Below are 26,512 nucleotides of genomic sequence, written 5' to 3' on the forward strand. Positions count from 1 at the left end.
CCCAATTCATCATCAATCCTCATAAGGAGGAAGAGATGGAACATCAAGTACAATGTCACACCCACGTCATGATGCGTCTCACATTCCAAACATCTGCACAAAATAATAACAAAAACCTGGCATGGTGTGGAGGTACGTCATCTCAGGTGAGCGGATGCAGATGGTGCGAGGAGACTTCAATCCTAACTACTTTCTAAATGACATTAACACACTTTACACTACCCGGGGTCTTTCCCTGCCAATCCATTGGCCAACTTACACTATGGGTTCTAAAAACCAATTCCCATTGACCAAACTGTGGTGCTTCTCAATTTGGGGTCTCACTCCCCCGATTCAACTCCCTGTGCCTTGGTACAATTTCAGGACTGGGTCGTGTGGCTCTCCCAGCAGGTCTACCCACCTGCACACCTCCACCACTGTAGTTGCCTCCGAGCTTACCTGCTCCTTAACCTAACCTATCTAACTGGGGAAGGCCCTCCTTGGCGCTTACCCCACTCGGTGCCCTCTCTGGCACTGGGCTACCCGGGTCCGTCCTCCGGATCCTCGGGCCCCATCCACAACAACTCTACCGGCTCCCAGAGCCCACCTGCGGCCTCACCTGTCCGACATCCTCACAGTGGTGGAGTGCCCAAACCAACTACACACACAAACAGGCTACATGCCCAGCCATTTCCACAACACTAATGCACCCATCCAAATACCATTCTTTCACCCGCACCACAGATGCCAATATCCAACCACAATTTGCCTATACCCTCTACCTAACACTTACACTACCCGCCCCGGGTATTCGTGATGGGGGTCCACTCTTCCCCCATTCACCCCTTCGCACCATCCACTCCACTCCACAATCTCCACCACACTCACTCCACGACCATCCACCCCAACACTCCATATACTCCATACCATTTACTCCACACAACCATTCTCCATACACCTGTTGTTGCACACCTGTGCAATCACACCTGGTGCCACCTGCACCCTCCTTCCTTCCTGGACCATTTGGTCAGCACAATACTCATCACCATCACTCACTCAAACACTGCTCCATACACCTGTTCAGTTGCACACCTGTGCAATCACACCTGTTCTTCACACACCTGTTCCTCACACACTTTTCACAATACACTTCTAAATACACCTCCAACACTCACACGGCATCATCTAAACTACCTGTTGCCCTGCTAACTTAGTGCTCCCCGTCTTCCCTTTAAACTAAGCACATACCACGTCATTATCATCCACACTAATCTGCCTGCATCCCCACTACAGGTATCAGTCACTACCTAACCTTAACGTTACCTAAGGTCATCTTCTCTAGATCCCTACACATTATATCCTAACCCACCCGGGCTAGTTTTCACTGCCATAAACCCCATAAGTCTAGTGCTCCTTTGCCCCCGCTGTGAGGGATGACAGAGTTGCCATCCCACCACATCGGGCATCTCCCACTACCATCCCCCCAGTCCTCTGACGCTACGAGCCCCCGTCGCAAGAGGTACTGGGTCCTGCCTCGGCATCTAGAGCCGAGGCGATCCACGAGGGCGCCTGCTCGCCGGCATAAGGTCTTATTCGGTCGGCATGGACGATCCGAGGGGGGGCCCGTGGCCCCATTTTGATCTTAATGACCACGTCACAGATTTGCGACAGGACGACTCCTGGGCCTTGCCAGGGGGAGGTGAGTTTTGGGCACCTACCCTTCCGCCTCCGGGGATTAAAGAACCAAATCTTCATCCCCGGAGCGTACTGACTCCCCTGGCTCCGGTCGTCGTACCTGCGCTTCATCTTGGCCCCCGCCAGATGGAGCTGGCGGCGGGCGAAGGCATGGACCCGCTCCATGCCTTCCTCCAGGTGACGTGCGTAACCCTCCCTCGGCGGTGTATCCGTGGTGTCTGGCACGGGACCGCATAGCAAGTCGGCGGGAGCCCGTAACTCCCGCCCATACATAAGCAACGCTGGACTGCATGCGGTGGCCCCGTGCTGGCTAGTTCGGTAGGCCATCAACAGGTACGGGAGATGTTCGTCCCAGTCATCCTGACGGGTGGTGGTGAACAATGCCAGTTGTTGGATCAATGTTCGATTGAACCTTTCCACCATCCCGTCAGATTGTGGCCGCAAGGGCGTGGTTCTGGTCTTTCGAATTGACAGGAGTCTGCACACATCTTTTAGCAATTGACTTTCAAAATTTCGACCCTGATCGGTGTGCAGCTCCTGTGGAATCCCGTGCCGACATACAAATCCTTCTACGAATTCCTGCGCCACAACCCCGGCTTCTTGGTTGGGGAGGGCGTAGGCCTCCGGCCACTTGGTGAAATAGTCCATTACAACGAGGATATACTTATTACCTTGGAGGGTGCGGGGCAGCGGTCCTAGAATATCCATAGCCACCCGCTCAAGGGGGGCCCCCACCTGGTGTAATTGAAGGGGGGCCCTCATCCTCCGTGCTGGTCCCTTTTTGGCAGAACAGGCGTCGCATCTCCGACACCAGTCCTGTATGTCGCGCCCCATATTCACCCAATATAACCTCCGGCGGACCCGAGATATTGTCTTTGTCCTGCCCAAATGGCCGCCAGAGCGGGTACCATGCACCTGTTGCAATATGACGTTCTTAAATTTGTCAGGGACTATCACCAGCCAGGAAGTTCTTTCAGAGGGAACCTCCACCCACTTGCGATATAAGATGTTGCCTTTCAACTCCAGGGTCTGCCACTGAGCCCAATACGCCTTTGTTTGCGCCCCGAGGGGGGTGACCTCTTCCCCCTTTGGTCTTTGCCCCAATTTGACCCATTGGAACACCGGCCCCAGAACAGGATCCTCCTGCTGGGCCGTGCTCCAAGCCAACTCTCCAAATTCCTCGTCCGCGGTTAGTGGCAAAATTGGCCCTCTCACCCGGGTTGCCCGGACGACGAGAATCGGGGCAGAATCGCCCAATTGCTCCCTCTCCTCGTGTCTCGCACAAAATTTGCAGTTTTCCCCCAGACAAGGACGCCGAGAGAGTGCGTCTGCATTACCATGGGCCTTCCCGGCCCTATGGGTCACATTAAAATCGTACTGCTGCAACTTTTCCAACCACCTTGCAATTTGGCCCTCCGGTTCCTTGAACCGAAGGAGCCATTGCAAGGAGGAATGGTCAGTTCGAACCGAAAATTTCCGCCCGTACAGGTACGGGTGGAAATGGTTCATGGCAGCCAGCATAGCCAATAACTCTTTGCGAGTGACACAATAATTTCGCTCGGGCCTACTTAAGGCCCGACTATAATAACCAATCACTCTCTCCACGCCCTCCTGTGTCTGAGACAAAACTGCGCCCAATCCTTCCTGGCTCGCATCCGTGTCCAGGGTAAATGTCCCGTTACTAGTGGGGTAAGCTAGAAGGGGTGCGGATGTTAGACACCCCTTCAATTTTTGGAAGGCCTCGTGGCACTCCTGTGTCCAATTAAATCGCGTCCCCTTCTCCGTAAGCCGGTGGAGGGGACGGGCCAACTCCGCAAATTTCGCCACAAAGCGCCGGTAGTAGGAGCAGAGTCCCAAAAATCCCCGCACCTCCTTGATGGTACGTGGTGCGGGCCACTCCTCTACCGCTTTAATTTTGTCTGGGTCCGTTTTTACCCCCTCGCGGCCGATAACGTGACCTAGATAGGCCACCTCTCTTGCAAACAAAGTGCACTTACTTGGGTTCAGCTTCAACCCTGCCTGTCTGAGGCACCCGAACACCTGGTCCAAATTAGCTACCGCCTGGGGGAAGGTCTTGGCATGTACCAGGACGTCATCCAGGTATACATACCAGGCATGATTGCCATGGTATGCCGCCTAGCACATGCTCAAAGGTGGCGGGGGCGTTACACAAACCAAACGGCATCACAGTAAACTGATACAGCCCCTTACCTGTGGAAAATGCCGTTTTCTCCTTCCCTGTCCGATCCATCTCCACCTGCCAATACCCACTCTTGAGGTCTAAAGTTGAAAACCAATTTGAGCCCGCAACGGCATCGAGGGTGTCATCAATCCTTGGCAGGGGATATGAGTCCTTGAGTGTCACGTTGTTTAGCTGGCGATAGTCCACGCAGAACCGCGTGGTCCCATCCTTCTTTTTGACCAGCACAACAGGTGACATCCAAGGACTTCCCGAGGGCTCGATCACACCTGCGTCGAGCATTTTTTTCAACCTGCTCGTCAGCTTCCGCCCTCTTGCTCCAAGGGAGCCGTCGGGCGGCCTGACGAATAGGCCGGGCCTCACCGGTGTGGATCTGATGTTTCACCAGGCCCGTACGTCCAATATCCTCGGTGGACAAGGAGAAGAGGTCCAAATGGGACCCAACCAGTTTGTGTAAGGCCTCCCTCTGGGTACCTCCCAACTCTACACTACTACGATTTACCATCTCGCAAATGGGATCGGGCCAATTCCTAGAACTTATTGAAGGCTCCCCCTGGGGCCGGCTCGGCTGGACGTTCTCGCCCCTCACTGACGCGACTTCTCTAACTGGGGTGCAGCCAGCTATCTTCGTGCCCCTTACTATAGTGCGTGGTTCTGTACTAATGTTAATTACTCGGACGGCCACCACCGGCCCGTCCGTTTTTACGAGGGTGCGGCCCACGATTAAACCAGGTATGGATCGCGCTGCCACCGGTTCGACCAGGCCGCAGGATTCCTGCCATGTCGGGCGAGCTGACCATCGGGCCGGCACTATGGCCTCGGCCCCCGGAGGGATGGTCACGGCCTCAGGAGCCTCCAGCTCCACCCTCTCGGCCGTGCTCACCCCCTCCAATGGTAACTCTTCCACTCCCCATTGCAGGATCCCCCGGCTCAAGTCGATTGTACAACCGCTGGCAGTCAACAAATCCAACCCTATTAAGCATGGGTCGCACACCTCCGCCACCCAAACCTCTATCTCTCTTTTTACCGACCCCAACTTAAGGGTTACAAAACCACGCCCTATGATCGGGGCCGTTACCCCGGTAGCCAACTGCAAACTATGATTTTCCAGACGCTGGATTTTACCCCAGCCGTCTGCACTCGAATTAAGGATCACGGGGCTGATGATCGTGGCGCTGGCTCCCGTGTCCACAACGGCGTCTACCCCCACGCCGGCAATTTTGCACCGAATTGTCAAACTACCTGTTCCAATTTGGCCACAATGAATGACCTGTCGCGTCAACGAGGGCTTCTTTCCATCCCCTACTGCCGAACACCGCTCTGCATGCCCGGCATGTTCTAGTTTCCCTGGCCCTGGCGGGGGGGGGGGGGGGGGTGTGTCTGTGGTCGGCTAGGCCGATCGATACGGGGCGGAGTTGAGGGCATCGGCTGATGGGGAACGTCCCGGCGCGGAGCTCGACACTCCCACGCACGGTGACCCATCCGAGCACAATTATAGCACCTCACCTGGTAAGGTGCTTGCCTCCGGTATTCCAAATTTCCCCCCCTGTATGTCCGAATTGGGGTACTCTGTCGGGGACTACCGGGTGCCACCACTGGGGCCGCCTGCCATGGTCCAGGTCCCGCTAGACGCCGATCCACCAGCCTCCGAACCATGCTCTCCAGGTCAGGGCCCCCGTCGGGGGCCGGCCCCCCGGGGGGGGGGGTGACCCCCATCACGGGCCCTACCTGACGCACCGCCACTGCGTGGCGCTCGCCTCCCCGGGCCAGGGGCCTCGCTGCTTCCCACCGGGCTGCAGCGTCGGCCGCCTGACTCATGGTCTGCGGGCGCCACATGGCGAGCTGTTGTCGGAGCTCCAGATCCGGGAGGGCCTGGATAAAGTGATCCAGCGCCAGGCTTTCCTGGGAACTCGCCGCCATGTCCGCGTGTGCAATCCCTACCGTGCGGCGAATATCGTGAGCAAGTTCCCCGATGGTCTCCTGGGGCTTGCGTTTACGCTGCGCAAGTTGAGCTTTAACAAGCTCGCTTTGCTGCTCGAAACCAAAACGATTAATTAAAGCTGCACGGAGAGCTGACAAGGTGAGAGCACCCGGTGGTAAAGCTGTCAGCACCTCCGCCGCCGCACCGCGCAGTGCCCCTACCAGTTGTACTCCACCTTCGTCCGGATTCCAACCGTTGCCTTTACACACATACTCAAACTGCACCAGGTACGCCCTCAAATCACTCTTGCCGTCATACGGTGCGAGTGGGACCTTGTGGGCGCCCGAAGGCCGGACCCCGCGCGTCACTCCTTGCGGGATCAACGCGGGACCAAACCGTTCGGGCTCCCACAGTACGCTATTCCCGGGGGGCTCCCGCGCATCCCCCGTCCCTCCAAACACTACCCCTCCTGGTGTCGATGCCTGGGCCGCCCTTCCGCAACCCGCTACCCACTCCATACCCGCACACCCTTGCTCACCAGCACCCCCCTCACTCCCCATAGCCAGACCTCCTTGCACACCTCCTCTGTCCATACACTCCGGACCAGTCATACATCTCACCATTGGTCCCTCACGAACACCCGGCTCCAAATCAACCCCCAAGCCGACTGAAGCTCCCCTCACATCATATGCATTTCCGAATATATCGCCACTCACCTTGGCACCTCGTCTCCGCAACTCCTCTGCCACCTGCAAACTCTTTATTTGGTTAGTGAGCACATCATCACGATTCGAGCACAGACCTTGTACCAATTCCATTACCTCCTCCTTTATCCCCTTTTTAGTTTCCCTTCGTTTCTTCTTAATTTCACTCACCCCTTCTTCCACCTCCTCTAATTTTTCCTTTACCTCTTTCATCTCCCGGTGCGCCCCCTCTATCTCTTCCTCTTACGCCACTTTAACCGTTTCTATGTGCGTCCTCACCTCTCGGTCCTTCGTCTCCATTACCTCTGTCACCTCTTCCAACTTCTTCGTGAACCCCTCATGTACCATCTGACATTCCTTCTGTGTCGCTATTAATTCATTTTTAATGTCTTTTTGTGTCGCTTTTAACCCCCCGATTATTGCAGTGTTCTTTTCCACTTGGTCCACGAGTTCCTTTTGTCCCACTGTCAGCTGTTCTACTCCCCTCGTCAGACCCTCTATTCCCCCCTGTAACCTAGCCGTATTATTCCTCACCTCTTTCTCCATACGCTTTTCACCTCGCTTTACCTCCTCGCGTACCCCCGAGATCTCCTCGCTTACACCTCGTCGTATCTCCTCCTTCATCTCCTTCCTCTCTTTTGTAGATGCCACCCTCATCTGTCCCAATTCATCCCTCTGAGCATCCAATTTGGTTTCTACCCCGATTTTCACCTCCTCTATCTGCTCTCCCATTTGTTTAATTTCTCGGGCGGATTGCTCCCCTATTTCCCGCAATTTGCCTTCCATTCTATCTTCTAGCCCCCTTAACCCATTTTTACCCCCTCTATCTGATTCTCCTGGGCAGCCATTCTATTTTCCACCCCCGTTAACCCATGTTTCACCCCTTCTATCCCATTGTCTAACCCCTCAAATTTCTTGTCTAACCCCTCAAATTTCTTGTCTAACCCCTCAAATTTCTTGTCTAACCCCTCAAATTTCTTGTCTAACCCCTCACCGGTACCCCTCGCTTCGTCCCTCATTGCCCCCATACTGTTTTTCAAACCTCCAATTTGGTCTCCCAATCGCTCACCCTGAGCCTCCATCTTATCATTTAGCTTCTCCATGCTTGCCGCAAGTTGAATCAGAAAGAGGTTCATGTCTATCGGCGCCGTGGGCTCGGCCGCCGCGGCTACGTGCGCAGCGCAATTTGGTGCTGCTACGGTCACGGGCGCCGCTAAATTTGGTGCCGCCGTAACCACGTGCGCGAGAGCGCCATTTTGCGCGCTTGAAACCTCCTCAACCACATTGCCAATGTTCTCCTCCTCTCTTTCCTCCACATACATTTCCCCGAGGTCCTGGGTCGATTCTACCCCGTCTATCTCTCCCACCGACATCCCGTCGCCTTGACCAGCCATGGCGCGATTTCAAAATTCGGGTTTTGTAAAACAAAACAAATTTCAGTTGCTCGTAATTTTGAGCGCGTTAAGCGCGCTTCGGGTCCGTTCCCGCTCCCGACACCTATTGTTACGGCCCGCGGATAAGATGTTATGTTTGCCGAGCGGATGGCCCCGCGGTCGTACAGTTACCCCGACTAACCCGATTCCCGAACGTTGGCTGGATCGCGCCACAGATATTCAATAGGGAAAAGACAAAAGCGACACGGATGTGAAGAAGAAGAAGAAGAAGAAGACGAAAAAAGGTTGAAAATACTACTATAATTTATTTACTATGTACAGGCTCAAAAAAACCAAGGAGAAGGAAAGATAAGAAAATAATATACAGAAGATATTGGAGACACAGTGAAAACGCTAGCTTATACAAGCTTAATTAAATACCCAGGACAGAACAAACGAAGACGACTCACACGGGGAATGATGATAGGAATGGCGGAGGTGGATGGCTTGGAGGGGGGAGGCCGGTCCACGGATACCGCAGCACGATCGGCGCGTTTGGCAGCCGCCGTTCCTTTTCGGTCCCTTACTCAACTCTCTTCTCGGTGATCTCTTCGCCACAACTCTTGTCATGGACCTCTTTACGCCACTCCTGACCACTCTTGCGCGCACGCTTTTATAACGCCTCCGGCGATCAAGCCGCCGGCCTTCAGGACACGCCCATCGGTGTGCTCACCTCGGCCCTGGTTGGTCGCGCGACCCTCTGGCTCCACCCTTGATGACGACGGGCGGGCACGCCTTTCTTCCCCAACCTTGCCTCGTGGCCAATGGTGGTTGAAGAAAACCGCCCAAAATGCAGTTGGCCATTGAAATGAAATGAAAGGGGATCTACTCTTATTTCACTTGGTGCAATGGAGTATTTAAATTCATGGGAGACACAGCCTTACCCTAACACACATAATAAGGATATAAGCTACTGAACAAGGGTATTATAGTGTCCTTCAATGTATGCTTTATGGAATTAACTACCGGAACGCCCTTTGACCTTTATACAACACTGGAGGCAGGAGGGTCCAGACTTAAGCAATAATTCACAACAATTTACTACAATACAACACAATAAAAAAATACAATCCTCATATCCGCAACAATATATATATATATATATATATATATATATATATATATATATATATATATATATATATATATATATATATATATATATATATATATATATATATATATTGTTACAGATCGCGGATTAAGATGTTAGTTACCGAGCGGTTTGGTATTGCCGCGACCGTTACAGGATCCCTGACTCACCCGATTCACCCAGAACTTTGGCCGTATCGCACCACAGCTGCTCAATGAGGGAAAAGACAAAAACGACGCAATGCAAGAGGAAAAGGAATAAAACGAGAAGACGTACAGACGAGTAATGGGGTTTATTATTTACACACACAAGCAAAAAGGAGCAATCAAGTTTTATTTACAACACATAAGACGCAGGTGACACAGTGCAAATTTTAGCTTACCTACAGACTTAATTAAATACCCAGGGACAGAACAAACAAAACAAACTCACGTATACAAGAAGGATGGAATGGAATGAATGTTGGAAGGAGGAATGGGAAGGTTCAGCTGGGGCAGATGGTTCGGGCTTGATCCCGCACGGGACGTCGGCTGGACCTCGACGGCCACCGATGCCACCGCTATTTGGTCCCCGCGGGGTAACGGGTTGAAGCTGCCTGGTGGAGTCGACGCTGCCTCTCTGGCTCAGCTCAGGGCGCGTCTGCCGTCTCTGGCGCAACTGCTGGTAATGGCCCTTGGCACCTTCTCTCTCTTGGCCCTGGTGTCTCCTCACCATTGACAACTCAACGCAACCAACGCAACCACTGACCCCTCGACGCCACCACTTCTCACCACCGACTTCTTACCACCGCAACCAACGCAACCACTGACCCTCCTCTGGCAACCGACTCAGACCAACTCACTACTCACTTCCGTTTGCGCCTTTTATAGCGCCTCCAGCGATTACGCCGCCGGCGTTTTGGACACGCCCATCGGGGTGCTCACCTCGGCCCTGGTTGGTCGCGCGACCCTCGGGCTCCGCCCTGGATGACGACGGGCGGGCACGCCCCTCCTCCCCGCTATGACGAGGTGGAGACCCGCCTTCCTTCCCCCAACCCTGCCTCGTGGTCAATGGCGGATGAAGGGAAAACCGCCCAACATGCAGTTGGCAATGCGAATTGCAATTGACGGAAAGGGGGGAATGGAAGTGTTGGGAGTGGGAATGAAGGGAATCTATCTCTTTCACTGGTGCAATGGAGTATTTCAATTAATGGAAGACACAGCCTTACACTAATACACATAATAAGGATATAACTGTCAAAAAAGATATATCGTGTCCTGCATGTATGTTTTATGGACTAACTACGGGAACGCCCTTTGACCTTTATACAACCACAAACGGAGGGAGGAGGGGTGATATTTTACAACAACCTTTTACAACAACATTTTACCACAACAATAAAAAAAAAAAACATTCTCATATCCACAACAATATATATATATATATGTATATATATATATATATATATATATATATATATATATATATATATATATATATATATATATATATATATATATATATATATATATATATGTATGGTGTGTGTGTGTGTGTGTGTATATATAGATATACATAATAAACATCCTAGTTTGTTGTACAGAAAATGAATACACCGATACAGGTCCCTGAGCAACTCGATTTACTGAACCATTTGTATGTGTCTTATGTCCAATCTGCTTCCTCCTTCTTGAACCAACTTAAGATTTTTTTCCTTTATTTTTTTCCTGCTGTCATTGGTAGGGTTGGCCACCTCACGCTGTCAAGGTTCCCTTTTTACGGGACACGACTCAGCAGTCCCGATTCTTGTTGCCCATCAGACCTACCACCACCATACGAGGACATCGCGGGGCAGGGAACTCTGGGTCAGGTTAGTTCGGTAATGCATCCTATACATTCCTATTAAATGTTAATTATACGTGAAATGTGTATGGAATATTGATACTTAAATTATGCGTGGCCGAGATCAGGTCATTTTGTCCTTTCATTATCCATAACTTCTTTTCCCCTTTTCACATAATTTCCCAGTGGTTATCAAGGCAGCGTTCAAAATTTTGAGAGATCAATTTCGAAACGTTCTTTTCTTGTTGAATTACTTATTGGTGCTAAATTTGCTCATTATTATAAATCCTAACGGCTTGCCGTTATTCAACCCAGATGTGGGTGAGGAATATATTTTGCACTGTTTTCAACATTTCTATTAAGGCCTAAATGTTAATTGATGTTCGTTTTATTGTCTTCCCATGCACCCTTATTCTAATTTATTACAGAATATGACTGCAAGGTGGATAAGTGAATACATTTAGCCAAGCTCTAACTTTTTGTCTCCTTTGTGATATTCCCTCTTCTTTATGCTTTTTTGTAACTGTTCACCATTATTATTCTCACCAAACAACAACAACAACAACGTTGTGTGCAACTGGCCGACGTATCTCGCCCTATCTGGCCCATCTCGCCGACGCACCATCAGGTAGTCAACGGTTGTCGTCGACCCACCTGACGTGTATGTAACAAGCTTATTGTCCTCTTTCTGGAACTGAGTATTACAAATCAACAAATCAGCTCCATCAGCAAACTCCAAAATCCTTTCACCTTCTCCATTAAATCGAGTTTATTTGGTGAGTTAAATCGAGTTTATTTGGTGAGTTAAATCGAGTTGATTTGGTGAGTTAAATCGAGTTTATTTGGTGAGTTAAATCGAGTTTATTTGGTGAGTTAAATCAAGTTTATTTGGTGAGTTAAATCGAGTTTATTTGGTGAGTTTTAAATGCATTTTAAGGCCATGTTCCCTGCTAGAGCGGGGGTTAGCCTTGCGGTCCCCATGACAATCTTCTCCATTTTGCCCTATTTTCTGCATCTCTCCTTGTTAACCCCCTTGCCCGCATTTCTTCTTCCACCATCTTTAGCCAAGTCTTTCTCGGTCTTCCCCGTCCTCTACTTCCTTCTACATTAACTTCCATCACTCTTCTCAACCAGTCACTTTCATCCTTCCTCAATACATGACCAAACCATCTCAACCTGGTCCTCTTCACAGCATCAATCACAGGCAATATTCCCATCATCTTTCGCAAATCATCATTTGTCTTCCTCTCTCTCAACGATACTCCGCACATCCATCGAACCATTCGCATTTCCACCCTTTCCAGCCTTCGTTGCTGCTCTACGTTCATTACCCATGTCTCGCTCCCATAAATCATAACACTTCTCACACATGCAGCATACACCTTTCCCTTCAGCTTCAGCGACACTCTCCTCCTCATCAGCACGCCACTCAGTTCCCGAAACTTCTTCCATGCACATCTCACTCGAGCAACCGTTGCCGAGTCTGATCCACCTTCTCCATTCAGCATGTCTCCGAGGTAGCAAAATGTTTTCACACCTTCCAGCTTCACGCCGTCTCCAAGATCCAACTCAACATTTCCTCCATCTGCAGCTCCCTCTGTGCACACCTTACATTTGAATGTAGCTGCCACACTGGTTAATGACCCTCTCAGACCACTACATTTTTGATGAACCCACTCAGCACACATTGTACATTGAATGGAGTTCACTCCGACACCCTTCCTGCACACAGCACATGGCCACTTCCCAGTTCTTTCCACCTCACCACATGCTTTACCACTTGCCATCACCTTTGTCTTTCCGATATTCACCTTCAGACCTTTTGTCTCCATACATTCCTTCCACTTGTTCATCTTTTCCTTCAGTCCATCCATACTTTCCGCAATCAACACCAGATCATCTGCATACAACAACTCCCACGGTAAACCCTCCTTTACGGTCTGAGCCAGCACCTCCATCACAGCTACAAATAGTAGTGGACTTAGTACCGACCCCTGATGCACTCCCACCTTCACCTCAAACTCACCACTGTTCCCGTCCTTCGTCCTTACAGCTGTGCGTGCTCTTTTGTACATTGCCATCACTACTCTGATCAACCATTCCTCCACTCCTAACTTCCTCAATGCCCATGTCAATACTTTGCGTGGAACCCTATCGAATGCTTTCTCCAGATCAACAAACCCAAAAAACAACTTCTTCCTCTTATCCATGTACTTCTCCTGCAACTGCCTCACAATGAAAAGCGCATCTGTCGTTCCTCTTCCTGGCATTAATCCAAACTGCATTTCGTCGATCTTCACTTTCTTCCTTATCCTCCTCTCCAACACCCTTTCCAATACCTTCATTCCATGCTCCAATAACTTTATCGCTCGGTACGAGCCACACTCCAGAGGGTCACCTTTCCCCTTGTATAGAGGGACGAGGGTACTCAGTTCCCAATCACTGGAATGCGGCCTTCTTTCACCACCAGATTACAGATCTCTGTCATTCTCTTCACACCCCAACTTCCTGCTGCCTTCAACATATCTCCCACAACTCCCGTCGGCCCTCCCGCTTTTCCACTCTTCATTGCTTTTATCGCTTCCTCAACTTCCTTCTCAGTTATCTTCTCTGCCGGTCCTAAAACTGGGTTACTCTCTATGTTGCCATCCCATTCATTCTCTGTATTCAACAGCATTTCCATATATCTTTTCCATCTTCCTTTAATTACATCTGGGTCGACAACGATTTGTCCCACTTCATCCTTCAAGCAACTCACCCCCATCACATCACACCTCTCTTTCGCTATGTGCTTTGCAATCCTGAATACTGCTTTCTGACCCTCTTCCGAATCCAAGCGTTCTCCGAACATTTTCCTACATGCCTCCTGTGCCTTTGCTACCTCTTTCTTTGCAGCCTTCCTGGCTGCCTTATAACTTTCATGCTCTGCTGTTTCTGCTCCCGTACCCTTCGCCTTCTGCCACTCTTTGAACTTCTTCCTCTTCTCGTCAATCCTCTTTCCAACCTCAACATCCCACCACCATGTTTCCGAGTGCCTCGGTGGTCCTTTTGTCCATCCACATACCTCACCAACGGCTCCCAACAGACTAGCTTTCATTGACATCCAACCACTTTCAAGCTCAACCACATCATCCTCTACCCTACTCAGCCTCTCTTTTAATGCCTCCCTTACTGTCACCTCTTTCAACCTCCACACCTTCATTCTCGGTTGGTACTTCACCCGCCGAGCTCTCCTCGCACCTTTCACCCTTATGTCGCAGACAACCAAGTGGTGCTGTGAAACAGCCTCCTCCCCCGGGATCACCTTTGTGTCCCGGAGGTGCCCCCTATCTCGCCGACGCACCATCAGGTAGTCAACGGTTGTCGTCGACCCACCTGACGTGTATGTAACAAGCTTATTGTCCTCTTTCTGGAACTGAGTATTACAAATCAACAAATCAGCTCCATCAGCAAACTCCAAAATCCTTTCACCTTCTCCATTTCTCACACCATATCTGTAACCCCCATGAACTCCCTCAAAACCATCCATACTCCTTCCCACATGTCCATTCAGGTCTCCTCCCACCACAACAACTTCCTCATCTTTCACGTTTTCCATCAGCTTCTCTATCGCACACCAGAACTTGTCCTTCTCTTCATCGCTTCGACCAACCTGCGGAGCATATCCCGAGATGACGTTCACCAAGAGCTTTCCAATCATCATTTTCACCATCATCAACCTATCACTCACTCTAGTCACACTCACCACACTGTCTACAAACTCCTCAGAAAACAGGACACCAACACCATTCACGCCCTCCGGGCACCCTTGCCACACAAACTTGTATTTCTGTCCCTGCCTACCCTTCATCATTCTCACACCACTTCCCTTCCATCTCGTCTCTTGCACACAACATATGTCCACTCTTCTTCTGACCAATACTTCCACCACTTCTCCTGATCTCCCTGTCATTGTCCCCACATTCCATGTCCCAAACCTCAGAAACCGATCTCCACTTCGGGCTGCACCCTGCCCATATGTACTTGTGATTGTCATGGTTCTCTTTTTGAGGCAATGTTTTTATGGCCGGATGCCCTTCCTGACGCCAACCCATTTATTCTCACCAAAGATGAGGGTATTGCATTTGGGTCTGTTTGTTTGTCCATTTGTTTTCACCATGTATGTAAGTATGCGGTTAGTTTGTTTGCTTGTTTGTCTGTCTACTTGCCTACAGCCCAAACCGCTCAGCCGATCGTTCTGAAACTTTCACAGATTGTAGACACCGTCCCTGCGATGGCCCCTGACAAAGTTTCGTAAAAATCGGTCAATGCGTTATGACGTGATGTTGCAAAAACATAAAATACGTTTTGGGCGATAACTACAGAACCGGAAGTTGCATCAACTTCCGGTTGACGTCAAAATGTTCTCCATTTTATTTTCAACAACTTTTTGATCTTAACTTATGATGTAAAACCAACAGATTTCCTATGTGTATGGACTTGAAGGTTTGCCTGTCAATGTCGTAACGTTTAAAACACATTTTGGCTGATATAGTCAGGTTCACTATGTCAATAAATTATATTTCGTTCAAAATCATGGTAGATTAGCAAACCTATACATTTTTGGAAAGGTTATAGCATAAGGAAACTAAAAATCAATGTTTACATTTGGAGAGATACCTGTATGGCGGCCATTTTGGATTTTCAAAATTGCCACTGTAAAATACATATTTTGTTCTATTTCTGCCTCTAATTACCCTAAAAAAAAAAACTTTTTAAAAATATACTAAACCTATATTTTCAGGGACAAGGAATCCAATGAAAGTATCAAATTAGTGCTATGATGAATGGTAAGACACGAATCAAAGGTTTTGAATTGCAAAATACTGTCTTTATATTCGCGATGTTGCATAATCAAATACATGTTATCATTTTGTACAGGCAGTTAATAACATCAAAATGTGTCACAATAATTCATATCACCAAACATACACAGGCAGTCAGCAAAATCATATATACACATGCAGTCAGTATAACTTCACATCTACACAGGCAGTCAATGACAAAATATACACAGGCAGTCAATGGCATCAAACATACACGATTACAGAATATGCCATTTAGAGTTCGGCATCACTGTCCTGTGTGTCGTATCCGACAATATAGTCCGCATCATTTTCACAGTCCGTTCCACACAAGCAAAGGTCGGTCAAATTGATTGGCAAATCGAATTGGTCGAATGGTCGATCGAATCGAATTCGATGAATCGAATCGAATCGAATCGATCGAATTGGTCGAATGGTCGAATGGTCGATCGAAGCGATTGGTCGAATGGTCGAATTGGTCGAATGGAATTGGTCGATTGGTCGAATTGGTCGAATCGAATTGGTCGGAATTGGCAAATGTAAACATTGATTTTCAGATTTTCCATGTAATAACGTTTCCAAAAATGAATAGGTTTGCTAATCTACCATGATTTTGAACGAAAAAACATAGTGAACCTGACTAATATCTCAGAAACTAAGAGTGCTGAAACAGAAATAACGATATTCTGTCTGTTTGTCCACACAGAATGTGCTAATGTAGGCCAAAAGCGCCACCTAGTGGTGGCCAGTAGTACACGTTCTCTTTTTACCTTTCAAACCGCAACGGAGTACCTTTCAAAAGGATGTACAATTAGAATGTGAGTACAACTTAAAACTTTCATAGAAATGGCTTGCAAAAAAAATGTTATTGATTTCTCTTAATATATAAAGCCATTTGCAATTTTTTGCTTCTCATTTAAAAATTAAGAGAAAATAATAATATCATTTATAAAATAATTTACTCATGCAAATAATAATGTTTGGAAAACCTATAACCAAACCAATGATTAATATAAACAAAATGATAAAGAAATTAATAACCATTCACAATAATAATCATATAGGCCATGATGATGATATTTAGTATGTATGCAATTACGGTGGATCATTGGCATCGAGTGCTCCCTCATGACTTTTTCCTTCACTCTTTGCTCTGACAAACCTTGGGTTATGTTTGAATGACTACTTGTCTTGCTTGTATTGGCAGGAATATGGTTAGGGGTTCATTACCTGTGCCTCCGAAGGTGGACAGAGGTTACAGTATGCTTTTAACCCCATTTGTCTGTTTGTCTGTGAGCAGGATTTCTCAAAAAGTTGTAGTGAAGATTATATTCTGATGAAGATTCAGATCTGGATCCTAAAAAAATTAAGTGATTGTTCACCATTTAGAAATAGGGCCAAAACCAATATATAGCATGATGTCTAAAAAAGTTATGGGACGGATTCAGATGAAACTTCTTTACTTTTATTCTTCTTGTTTATTTAATTATTTTTATTTTGTTTTGTTTTATCCTCATCTTTTTCTAACCTTCGCATAGCCCCATACCTCGAGTGGCTTTATGCCTTGTTTGGGGGCGATTTCCTTTAAAAAAAAAAGGCAGAAAAAACCACTTGGTGGATATGTTGGTGATGAGGATGTATTTAGTCGATTTTGGTGAAGATCCGATGCATATCCGGCCTATCAGTGGTGTAAAAAACATAAACTGTTCAGCCTGGAGGATGTATGGGTATATATATATATATTGTTGCGGATCTCCGACGTCGGCTCTCCCCTTATCAAGAGGGGGTTAATCCCCTTGTCTTTTATCTGGCCGACGCGACCCTGGGGGTTATAACGTTCCTTCCAGTCGGTGGTAAATAGGGTTGTTGGTCGAGTTTTAGTCCGATTACCTAAGTACTACCACCGACCGTGAAGCAAGGGAATAACTCCCGCTCGAATCACGGATATCAGGTGGAAACGCCGAGCGGATAGCGATCCGTGATCCGAGCTGTTAACAATGGCTAACCCGATTATAGCGGTTCCTAATCGTGCCACGCTTACCCAATGGAGAAAAGACTAGGACGATCGGATTAAGGAGAAACCAGAAAGAACAAGGAATTTATTAACAATGTACAAAGAAGAAGAGGAAACGAAAGAATGTACAAGAAAGAAAGAGGAAGGAAAAGTACACAGGGCAGTCTTAACCACAGTCTTAACTTATTCCCTTGGACTCGGGCCCGCTCGCTCTCAGATTCGGTCTCAGAGTGCAGACTCACGCGGGGATGCAGATGGCAGGGTGGAAGGTCCGGCGATGGTGTCCAGGCTCCGGTCCGGCTCGTACCAGATGATGGAACCCGGCAGGCAGCTCTCCATGTAGCGTAGCGCGAGCGGACAATTATTGTGATGGGGGAAGGTAAGCTTGGGCTATCGGCGTACGTAATTTGTGTACCGGCGCTTTTGTACTCGCGCTACCGGTCTTACTCGCACCAAGCGCCTCCTCCCCAATGTCCTGCACGCTGCAGTTCTTGGCAATGCATGCCGCGCGCTCGCCCGGTCAGCCCTCTCGTAAAGCGCAATTCCTTCCAACACCAATCTTTGGCTTCAGTTCTCTCATAAAGCGCACGTCCCAGGTCAAGCGCCTCTCTCTCCCCGACGTCCCTTTCGCAATGCGCGCTGCTCCGTAAGTTCTTATCACACTGCACCTTCCTCACGCGTCCTTCGCAATCGCATCGGTCCTTCCAAGTCCTCTTTAACACAAGCTCTTCTCATCAGTCCTTTGCAATCGCATCGGTCCTTCCAAGTCCCCTTTAACACAAGCTCTTCTCATAAGTCCTTTGCAATCGCATCGGTCCTTCCAAGTCCCCTTTAACACAAGCTCTTCTCATCAGTCCTGTTCAAGGGCTTTTCGTGCGCGCTTTTATAACATAAGCCAGCGAACGCTCTCGAAGCCACAACCACACCCTGTCAGGCGACCTCCCCTCAGCCCTGGTTGGCTGGTGATGGCTTACCGGCTCCGCCCTGATGGCTGGTTGACGTGGCCGCACCTTCATCCTGGCGCTCCGCCCCCTTTTCGGGCCTTACCTCGTGGGTTTCTGGGCTGGTTTGGGCGGAAGCCCAGCGAGGTTGCGAACGCTGCTGGCAACCTAAAGGATGAGGGCGAGTACAGACTGGCTAGCGCTTAATGGCGTCGCTTGGAAGGGAGGCTGCCAAAATGAACGGATGGGGACCTACTCTTATTTGTTTGACGCAACGCAGATGCAACTACTGGAAATGGCCTTATCTAAACACAGACTATGAAATAACTGACGTCCTAAGGTGACCTATGTGTTGCTTGTGGCCTATCTATGGGGTGCAACCTTTAACCTTTAATGATGTTATATGTGTGGGTTCTCAAGACCACAACACTGCACCCCTCCTTTTGCCAGGCTCGGCCCAAGCCGAAACCTGGGTCAGGACTTCTTTTACAACTACATGTGACACTTAGGTGTGGTTATCCTCTACTTTTAACCTCACCCTGAGTGCGACAGTTTTAACACTAGATATGTCCCACCTGCTGCGTTGTGTCCTACCTAACTGACTCACGCCCACAATTAACCGAATAACGGAATTATTCGCAAACTAAACATAAAGCCGTTGGGGAGCATGTTATTTACAAGACACTACTAATTATTTACAACTATAACCCAGGACCTGTCTTTTGTGGGAAAAATAAGAAAGATTTTGAAAAGAGGAAATACCACTGCCATGCAGTGCACCAATACACCATACACCCATATGCACAATAAATGCACCATAATAAACAAAATGCACGAAAAGCACCATCAATTAAAATGCACAAAAGCATTTCAAAAATAATAAAGGATGATGTCTTGTGCTTTTCTGCTGGGCCGATGGATCTTGGTTGTATCTTCTTACTTGCTGTTAATTAATAAAAAAGGGCACAACCCGCATCCGCTTTTTTATTTATGGCCAGCAGGGCCAGTGTAGGTTGTCCGACTGCATGGCATTGATGCCACTTAAAACACAGTGGTCCACAAGCAAGATGCTGCTGGCAGCAATGGTCTGTCCCAGCAAAGGTGCCAGGCCACAGAATGTGGTGGTCCATATGGTGTATCAGTGCAGGCAGGCAGGCAGGCAGCAGGGTGCAGGCAGCAAGAGTGCGGCCGCACCGCTCAGGGCACCTGCACACTCCCCTCGCACAAAATACCATGGTCCATGAGTGGGGAAGGAAGACAAAGCAGAGGTTAGCGGGGGGCAAGGGCGCAAGGGTACACGTAATCACAAGGCAATGCGACATGAAGGGCGCGGGAGAGCGAGCTAAGAAAGCTCGTCCCTACTCGTTCGTCACCCCCCATGTCACCTACTCTACCCTTGCCCTTCCCCGTATTTACACAATTTACAAATCCGTCTCTACCGTCTTGTCCCCCATATCTCCCCTAAACCAAATTCGTCACCCAATCCCTCCCCAGAAGGAAGGGATGGAATAAATACAATGTCTCACTCCGTCATGATGCGCCTTACATTCTCCAAACAATTCGCAAAACCTGGTGTGGAGTCCTGTCACCTTGGTGAGTGGATGTGGATGGTGCGAAGAGATTTTCCTCCTAACTATCCTTCTAAATTACATTAACTCTTTAAACTACCCGGGGTCTCGCCCTGCCAATCCAATTGGCCATTTTACTCTATGCGGTTCTAAAAACCAATTCCCATTGCCCATACTGTGGTGCTCTCCCAATTTGGGGTCTCACTCCCACATTTTTTCTATACTGTGCCCTCGCACAATTTCGGGGCTGGGTCGTGTGGCTCTCCCAGCAGGTCTACTTACCTGCGCACCTCCGCCACTGAAGTCGCCACCCGAGCTTGCCTAGCTCCTGCGACTACCCTAACCTGGGGAAGGCCCTCCCTGGCACTTACCCCCTCTAATGCCCCCTCTGGCATTGGGCTACCCGGGTCCTCTCCTCAGGACCCTCGGGCCCCACTGAACTCTACACAACACTACCTGGCTCCCAGAGCCTACCTGCGGCCTCACCTGGCCGACAGACTACCAGTGGCGGAGTGCTCATTTAACAATACGTACTAATTAAGCCACACGCCCAGCCATTCCACACACTAATGCACCCCTCTAAGCACTTCATTGCTACTACACGCACCACAGATGTCAATATCCAACAAATTTACCTACTCCCTCTACCTAACTTTAAACTACCCTCCCCGGGTACTCGTGAAGGGGTCCATCCTTCCCCCATTCACTCCTTCGCACCATGCACTCCACTCCACTCATTCCACACACCATTTACTCCACACGACTCAGTGTTCTCACCATTCATCCACTTGCACCCCTTGCAAGTCAATGCGCTTAACACAATTACACACATCCTCAATACTCTACTCATACACTTTCACACACACACACACACACACACATCATTCTCGAGCATTGCCTCATTTGCTCACCAGCTCTACTGAGACTTCCATTCACAATGCCTCATTTCAAGCCCATGCACACGGTGGTTCCCACAATTACACACACACAGCATCATCTGACTATCTCTTTCCCCTAATACGAGTGCTTCCCTGTCATCCCTTATACTAGCACATCCCTCGGGATTATCATCCATCTAATCTCTCTACGTCCCCGCTACTTGTACAATGTCTCGACTTAAATCTCAGTCTCCTATAGTCATTTCTAAATCCTAACATTATCCTAGCCCACCCTGGCTAGTTTGCACTGCCAAACCTCACAAACTACTGCTCATGTGCCCCAAATTGAATGGTACAACTACCTTTCGCTATCCTCACTACTACCAAATGTCCACTACTCTCGAGTCTCTCATGCGGGAATACATTTTTACTGCTCGGCTTCGAAAAGCCGGCAATGCGTGCGGATGGTCAGTCTCCTGTTGGTTGGGTCCGTCCGGCATTTTCGATTCTGGGGAGGAGGCATACTCGGGCCGAGGTTCCAGGTGCCATCACGGCGCGGAGCCTTCCGGTCTCCGGCCCGATGACCCAACCTCCCCCGGTCGGAGCACCGCGCCCGCCAGGGGGCGAAGGTCCGACCTGGCCTTTCTCCCCCGGAATAGTGCCGGTCGCCGCTACGACGCGGCACTGACCATACAGGGCGGAGCCCAGCCCGAATCGTGCACGGCGCTCCTTGCAAGAGCGCCGCGGCAACGAACCCCGCCGGTCCCCACAGCACACAAAGAACACCACGCCCCAAGCGCTCGCGTTGGCTATATGTCGGCCTAAGCGCTGCCCCAGTCAGCGTCGATGCTCGAGTCGCATTCTCCCATCCACACGCGACTCTTCTCATACTCACAAAACGCGGCGCTCCAGCGCCTCCCATACACTCCACACATTTCGTCAATTCTGCCACCGCACGCTCTCGTGCACACTCTCTCATTCCACACTCTCACGCACATTCTTGCGCACTCTCCTCCGTTACGTACTCCGTAACACTCATGGGGGTGCACTCTTGCACATACCCACTCACCCGCTCCGGTGTGCATCCCCGCACACGCTCCTCATCCATCTCCGGTGTGCATCCTCGCACACTCTCTCCATCCATCTCACTCTCTGTATTACACTCACTCTCACACATTCACTCCATTGTGCATTCCCCCTCGCTCTCGGTTTCATACTCACACTCTGACGCCGTTCGCACACGCGTGCCATTCTCTTTCATACAGCGCACCACGGACCTTCCACAAGCGCCCGGGTGACACCGGGATCCCAAGCGCGCGAAAAATCCTTTCGCGCCAAACCTTTTCGCGCCATATACAGCCCGGCTTACCTTCGGGATCCTTTTCTCCACACGCAGCTGCAAACTTCCATTGGGGTTAACAAGTACGGCATCATGATGCGACACGGACTTTGCACATATTCCATCCTTTCCTCCCGCGATTGCTCTTCTAAGACCGCCGTCTTCTTAACCCCGATTTCCACTATAATTAATTAATTTTCTCGATTCAGCTCGACGACCGCTGGCGCACATAAAATAAAATTTTCCAATTCAGCGGTCGTCGGCTTTTCTATCCCCCGAGTCGCGATTTCTACCCCGGTCCACCCGGCTGTGCTTTGCTCACCCTCGCTTTCCCCGCATTCCTCAAGCCGCGTTACCTCGTCGCATACCGGTTTCGCCTTTCACGCTCGACCTGCGGTCAATGTCTTTCCCCATCTTCTTTATCTGGCCACCCACTCTGTTTCCAAACCCCGTTAACCCCTCATTTATTTCTCTGGCTTGGCCCCCCACGTCCTTCAACGCCCCCCCCCCCAATTTCTTCCTAATCCCCCCCAATTTGCTTTCTAATCCCCCCAATTTGCTTTCTAACCCCCCAATTTGACTTTCCAATTGCTCTCCCATTTTGTTTTCTAACCCTTTTATTTCCCAAGTGGACTTATCACTTTGGGTGTCCAATTTGTTTTCCATTCGCTCACCCTGAGCCTTCATTTCTTCCATTTGATTAGCCATTTTTCATCTATTTCTTTACTTTGCACCTCGAAGCATGCCTTGATTTGCGCCATGAAGGCTTGCATGTCTACCACCCCCATTTGCGCAGTGGGCATGGCCCTCGTCGCCATATGTGAGGCGCCGCAATTTTGTGTGCCCAAAACCCCCACTGCTGCATCCTCATTAATTTCCTCCTCCATCTCTCCCAATTGTCCCACTTCTTCCCGGGGGTCCTGGGTTGCCTCTAACCCTTCCTCCTCTTCTACCCCCACCGGCATCCGATCGCCTTGGCTATCCATGGCACGATTTAATTTAGATGTTAAATAAAATTTCGGCCGCTCGGAATTTTGACCAAATTTTGTCCAAAAGATAAGAAAATTTGGTTCGGGTCCCAAATCCCACTCCCAGACACCAATTGCTGCGGCCAATAGCACAATTGGTGTCCAAAATTTGGTCTAAAAAATTTAGTCCCAGGTTCCAAATCCCACTCCTGACACCAATTGTTACGGATCTCCGACGTCGGCTCTCCCCTTATCAAGAGGGGGTTAATGCCCTTGTCTTTTATCTGGCCGACGCGACCATGGGGGTTATAACGTTCCTTCCGGTCGGTGGTAAATAGGGTTGTTGGTCGAGTTTTAGTCCGATTACCTAAGTACTACCACCGACCGTGAAGCAAGGGAATAACTCGCACTCGAATCACGGATATCAGGTGGAAACGCCGAGCGGATAGCGATCCGCGATCCGAGCTGTTAACAATGGCTAACCCGATTATAGCGGTTCCTAATCGTGCCACGCTTACCCAATGGAGAAAAGACTAGGACGATCGGATTAAGGAGAAACCAGAAAGAACAAGGAATTTATTAACAATGTACAAAGAAGAAGAGGAAATGAAAGAATGTCAAGAAATAAAGAGGAAGGAAAAGTACACAGGGCAGTCTTAACCACAGTCTTAACTTATTCCCTTGGACTCGGGCCCGCTCGCTCTCAGATTCGGTCTCAGACTGCAGACTCACGCGGGGATGCAGATGGCAGGGTGGAAGGTCCGGCGATGGTGTCCAGGCTCCGTTCCGGCTCGTACCAGATGATGGAACCCGGCAGGCAGCTCTCCGTGTAGCGTAGCGCGAGCGGACAATTATCGTGACGGGGGAAGAAGGTAAGCTTGGGCTATCGGCGTACGTAATTTGTGTACCGGCGCTTTTGTACTCGCGCTACCGGTCTTACTCGCTCCAAGCGCCCCCTCCCCAATGTCCTGCATGCTGCAGTTCTTGGCAATGCGTGCCGCGCGCTCGCCCGGTCAGCCCTCTCATAAAGCGCAATTCCTTCCAACACCAATCTTTGGCTTCAGTTCTCTCGTAAAGCGCACGTCCCAGGTCAAGCGCCTCTCTCTCCCCGACGTCCCTTTCGCAATGAGCGCTGCTCCATAACTTCTTATCACACTGCACCTTCCTCACGCGTCCTTCGCAATCGCATCGGTCCTTCCAAGTCCTCTTTAACACAAGCTCTTCTCCTCAGTCCTTTGCAATCACATCGGTCCTTCCAAGTCCCCTTTAACACAAGCTCTTCTCATCAGTCCTTTGCAATCGCATCGGTCCTTCCAAGTCCCCTTTAACACAAGCTCTTCTCATCAGTCCTGTTCAAGGGCTTTTCGTGCGCGCTTTTATAACATAAGCCAGCGAACGCTCTCAAAGCCACAACCACGCCCTGTCAGGCGACCTCCCCTCAGCCCTGGTTGGCTGGTGACGGCTTACCGGCTCCGCCCTGATGGCTGGTTGACGTGGCCGCACCTTCATCCTGGCGCTCCGCCCCCTTTTCGGGCTTTACCTCGTGGGTTTCTGGGCTGGTTTGGGCGGAATTCCAGCGAGGTTGCGAACGCTGCTGGCAACCTAAAGGACGAGGGCGAGTACAGACTGGCTGGCGCTTAATGGCGTCGCTTGGAAGGGAGACTGCCAAAATGAACGGATGGGGACCTACTCTTATTTGTTTGACGCAACGCAGATGCAACTACTGGAAATGGCCTTATCTAAACACAGACTATGAAATAACTGACGTCCTAAGGTGACCTACGTGTTGGTTGTGGCCTATCTATGGGGTGCAACCTTTAACCTTTAATGATGTTATATGTGTGGGTTCTCAAAACCGCAACAATATATATATATATATATATATACATACGGTACTTTATACCTTGAAAGTGTCTTGACCTTCCCTCAATATTGACGAAGCTACCAGTTATCCAGCAAGATCCTTTTAAAAGTGTTATTGATTTGTATATTTATTTTGTTATCACACCCTCTGGCAATTGCATTATTATTGCTATTATTACAATCATTATAGTTATTATTATTCCTTTTAAGGTGAGAGTTTGTCGTTGTGTTATTTTCATTCTCTGCATTGCTGTATATTGCCAGCTCATTTTGTCCATTAACAAATCTAAGTTTGGAGTAATGGTGTGAAAAATTGATGTGCTCACAAACTCATTTGTACATCAAAAAGCCAAGCTGCAGGCAAAAAATAAATAAAGAAATAAAGGAAACGACAATCTACTTTCGGAAGCAATTCTTTTTTTTTTAATGAAAGCCTGTCACAGCATTTTTATAACTTATTCTTTTTAGTCAATATTTGGAGTAAACATTCTTGACATGAAATTGGGAATTGAAAGTTATTTAAATGAAACTTTTCATTCTCGCCGTATTGCCGGGCATGAAATAGATTGGTAAACTCAAGAACTTCCACCCGTTGCTCACATCAGAAGCTCCATCATTTGATTTCCATAGGATACGTGCCTTGAATCCCATGCGGTCCCAACTAAACATCGTCGGTTCACTATTGTTCCCTTTGCCCAGGATTCAAGCTTTGAAGAGCGTATTTCCGATTTGTCTGCATACAGTCCAGGCAATTACAACAGCACATCAAGAACAAACGGAGGTAACAAATGCTGCTCGGATTATCTCGGTTAAGCTGAACCGTTGAGCTGCACTTTTTGAGCTTCTTGCGCTGATGGCCGCCGAATGAGCTCCGTGTCAAAGCGCCTGACTGCTCTGGCACCGCTGTGAATTATGAAGCTATTAAGTTCTCTGTTGGACAATAATGGATGTTTTTTTCTGCCTTTTTACCAAGAGATTTACAGACCGTGGCTTGTAGCGTCCGCCTAATCTCTTTGTTGCAGGTTTGAGACAGTAATATGGAAATTTTTGGACGAAACGCTTTGCATGGAATGTATTATAATTATATGCTGTTTTTATAGGCTGTGCAGTCCTGTAATCTTGACCAACGAGCATGATAGACCATGGTCTTGTCATGAGGATTTCTGAGATTAGAATGAACCCTAGACAGGGTCCCCATTCCACCACGTGGTGCAGCAATTTTCCACTGAGCATCCTTTGGAATCTATCCCA

General features: G+C 49.1%; 1 protein-coding gene across 1 annotated transcript in view; it reads left to right on the plus strand.

Annotated features, from left to right (window-relative positions):
• Positions 1–26,512, plus strand: part of LOC137431092 (protein ENTREP2-like) — a 148,620-nt gene that overhangs the window by 28,979 nt on the left and 93,129 nt on the right. The window contains exons 3-4 of the mRNA XM_078781393.1: positions 10,748–10,874; positions 25,961–26,042. Of these exons, the coding sequence (XP_078637519.1) occupies positions 10,748–10,874; positions 25,961–26,042 (209 nt within the window). The remainder of the gene's footprint in view (positions 1–10,747; positions 10,875–25,960; positions 26,043–26,512) is intronic.

The sequence above is a fragment of the Myxine glutinosa genome, chromosome 7 (genome assembly GCF_964187855.1).
Source record: "Myxine glutinosa chromosome 7, kmMyxGlut1.1, whole genome shotgun sequence".
Lineage (NCBI taxonomy): Eukaryota > Metazoa > Chordata > Myxini > Myxiniformes > Myxinidae > Myxine > Myxine glutinosa.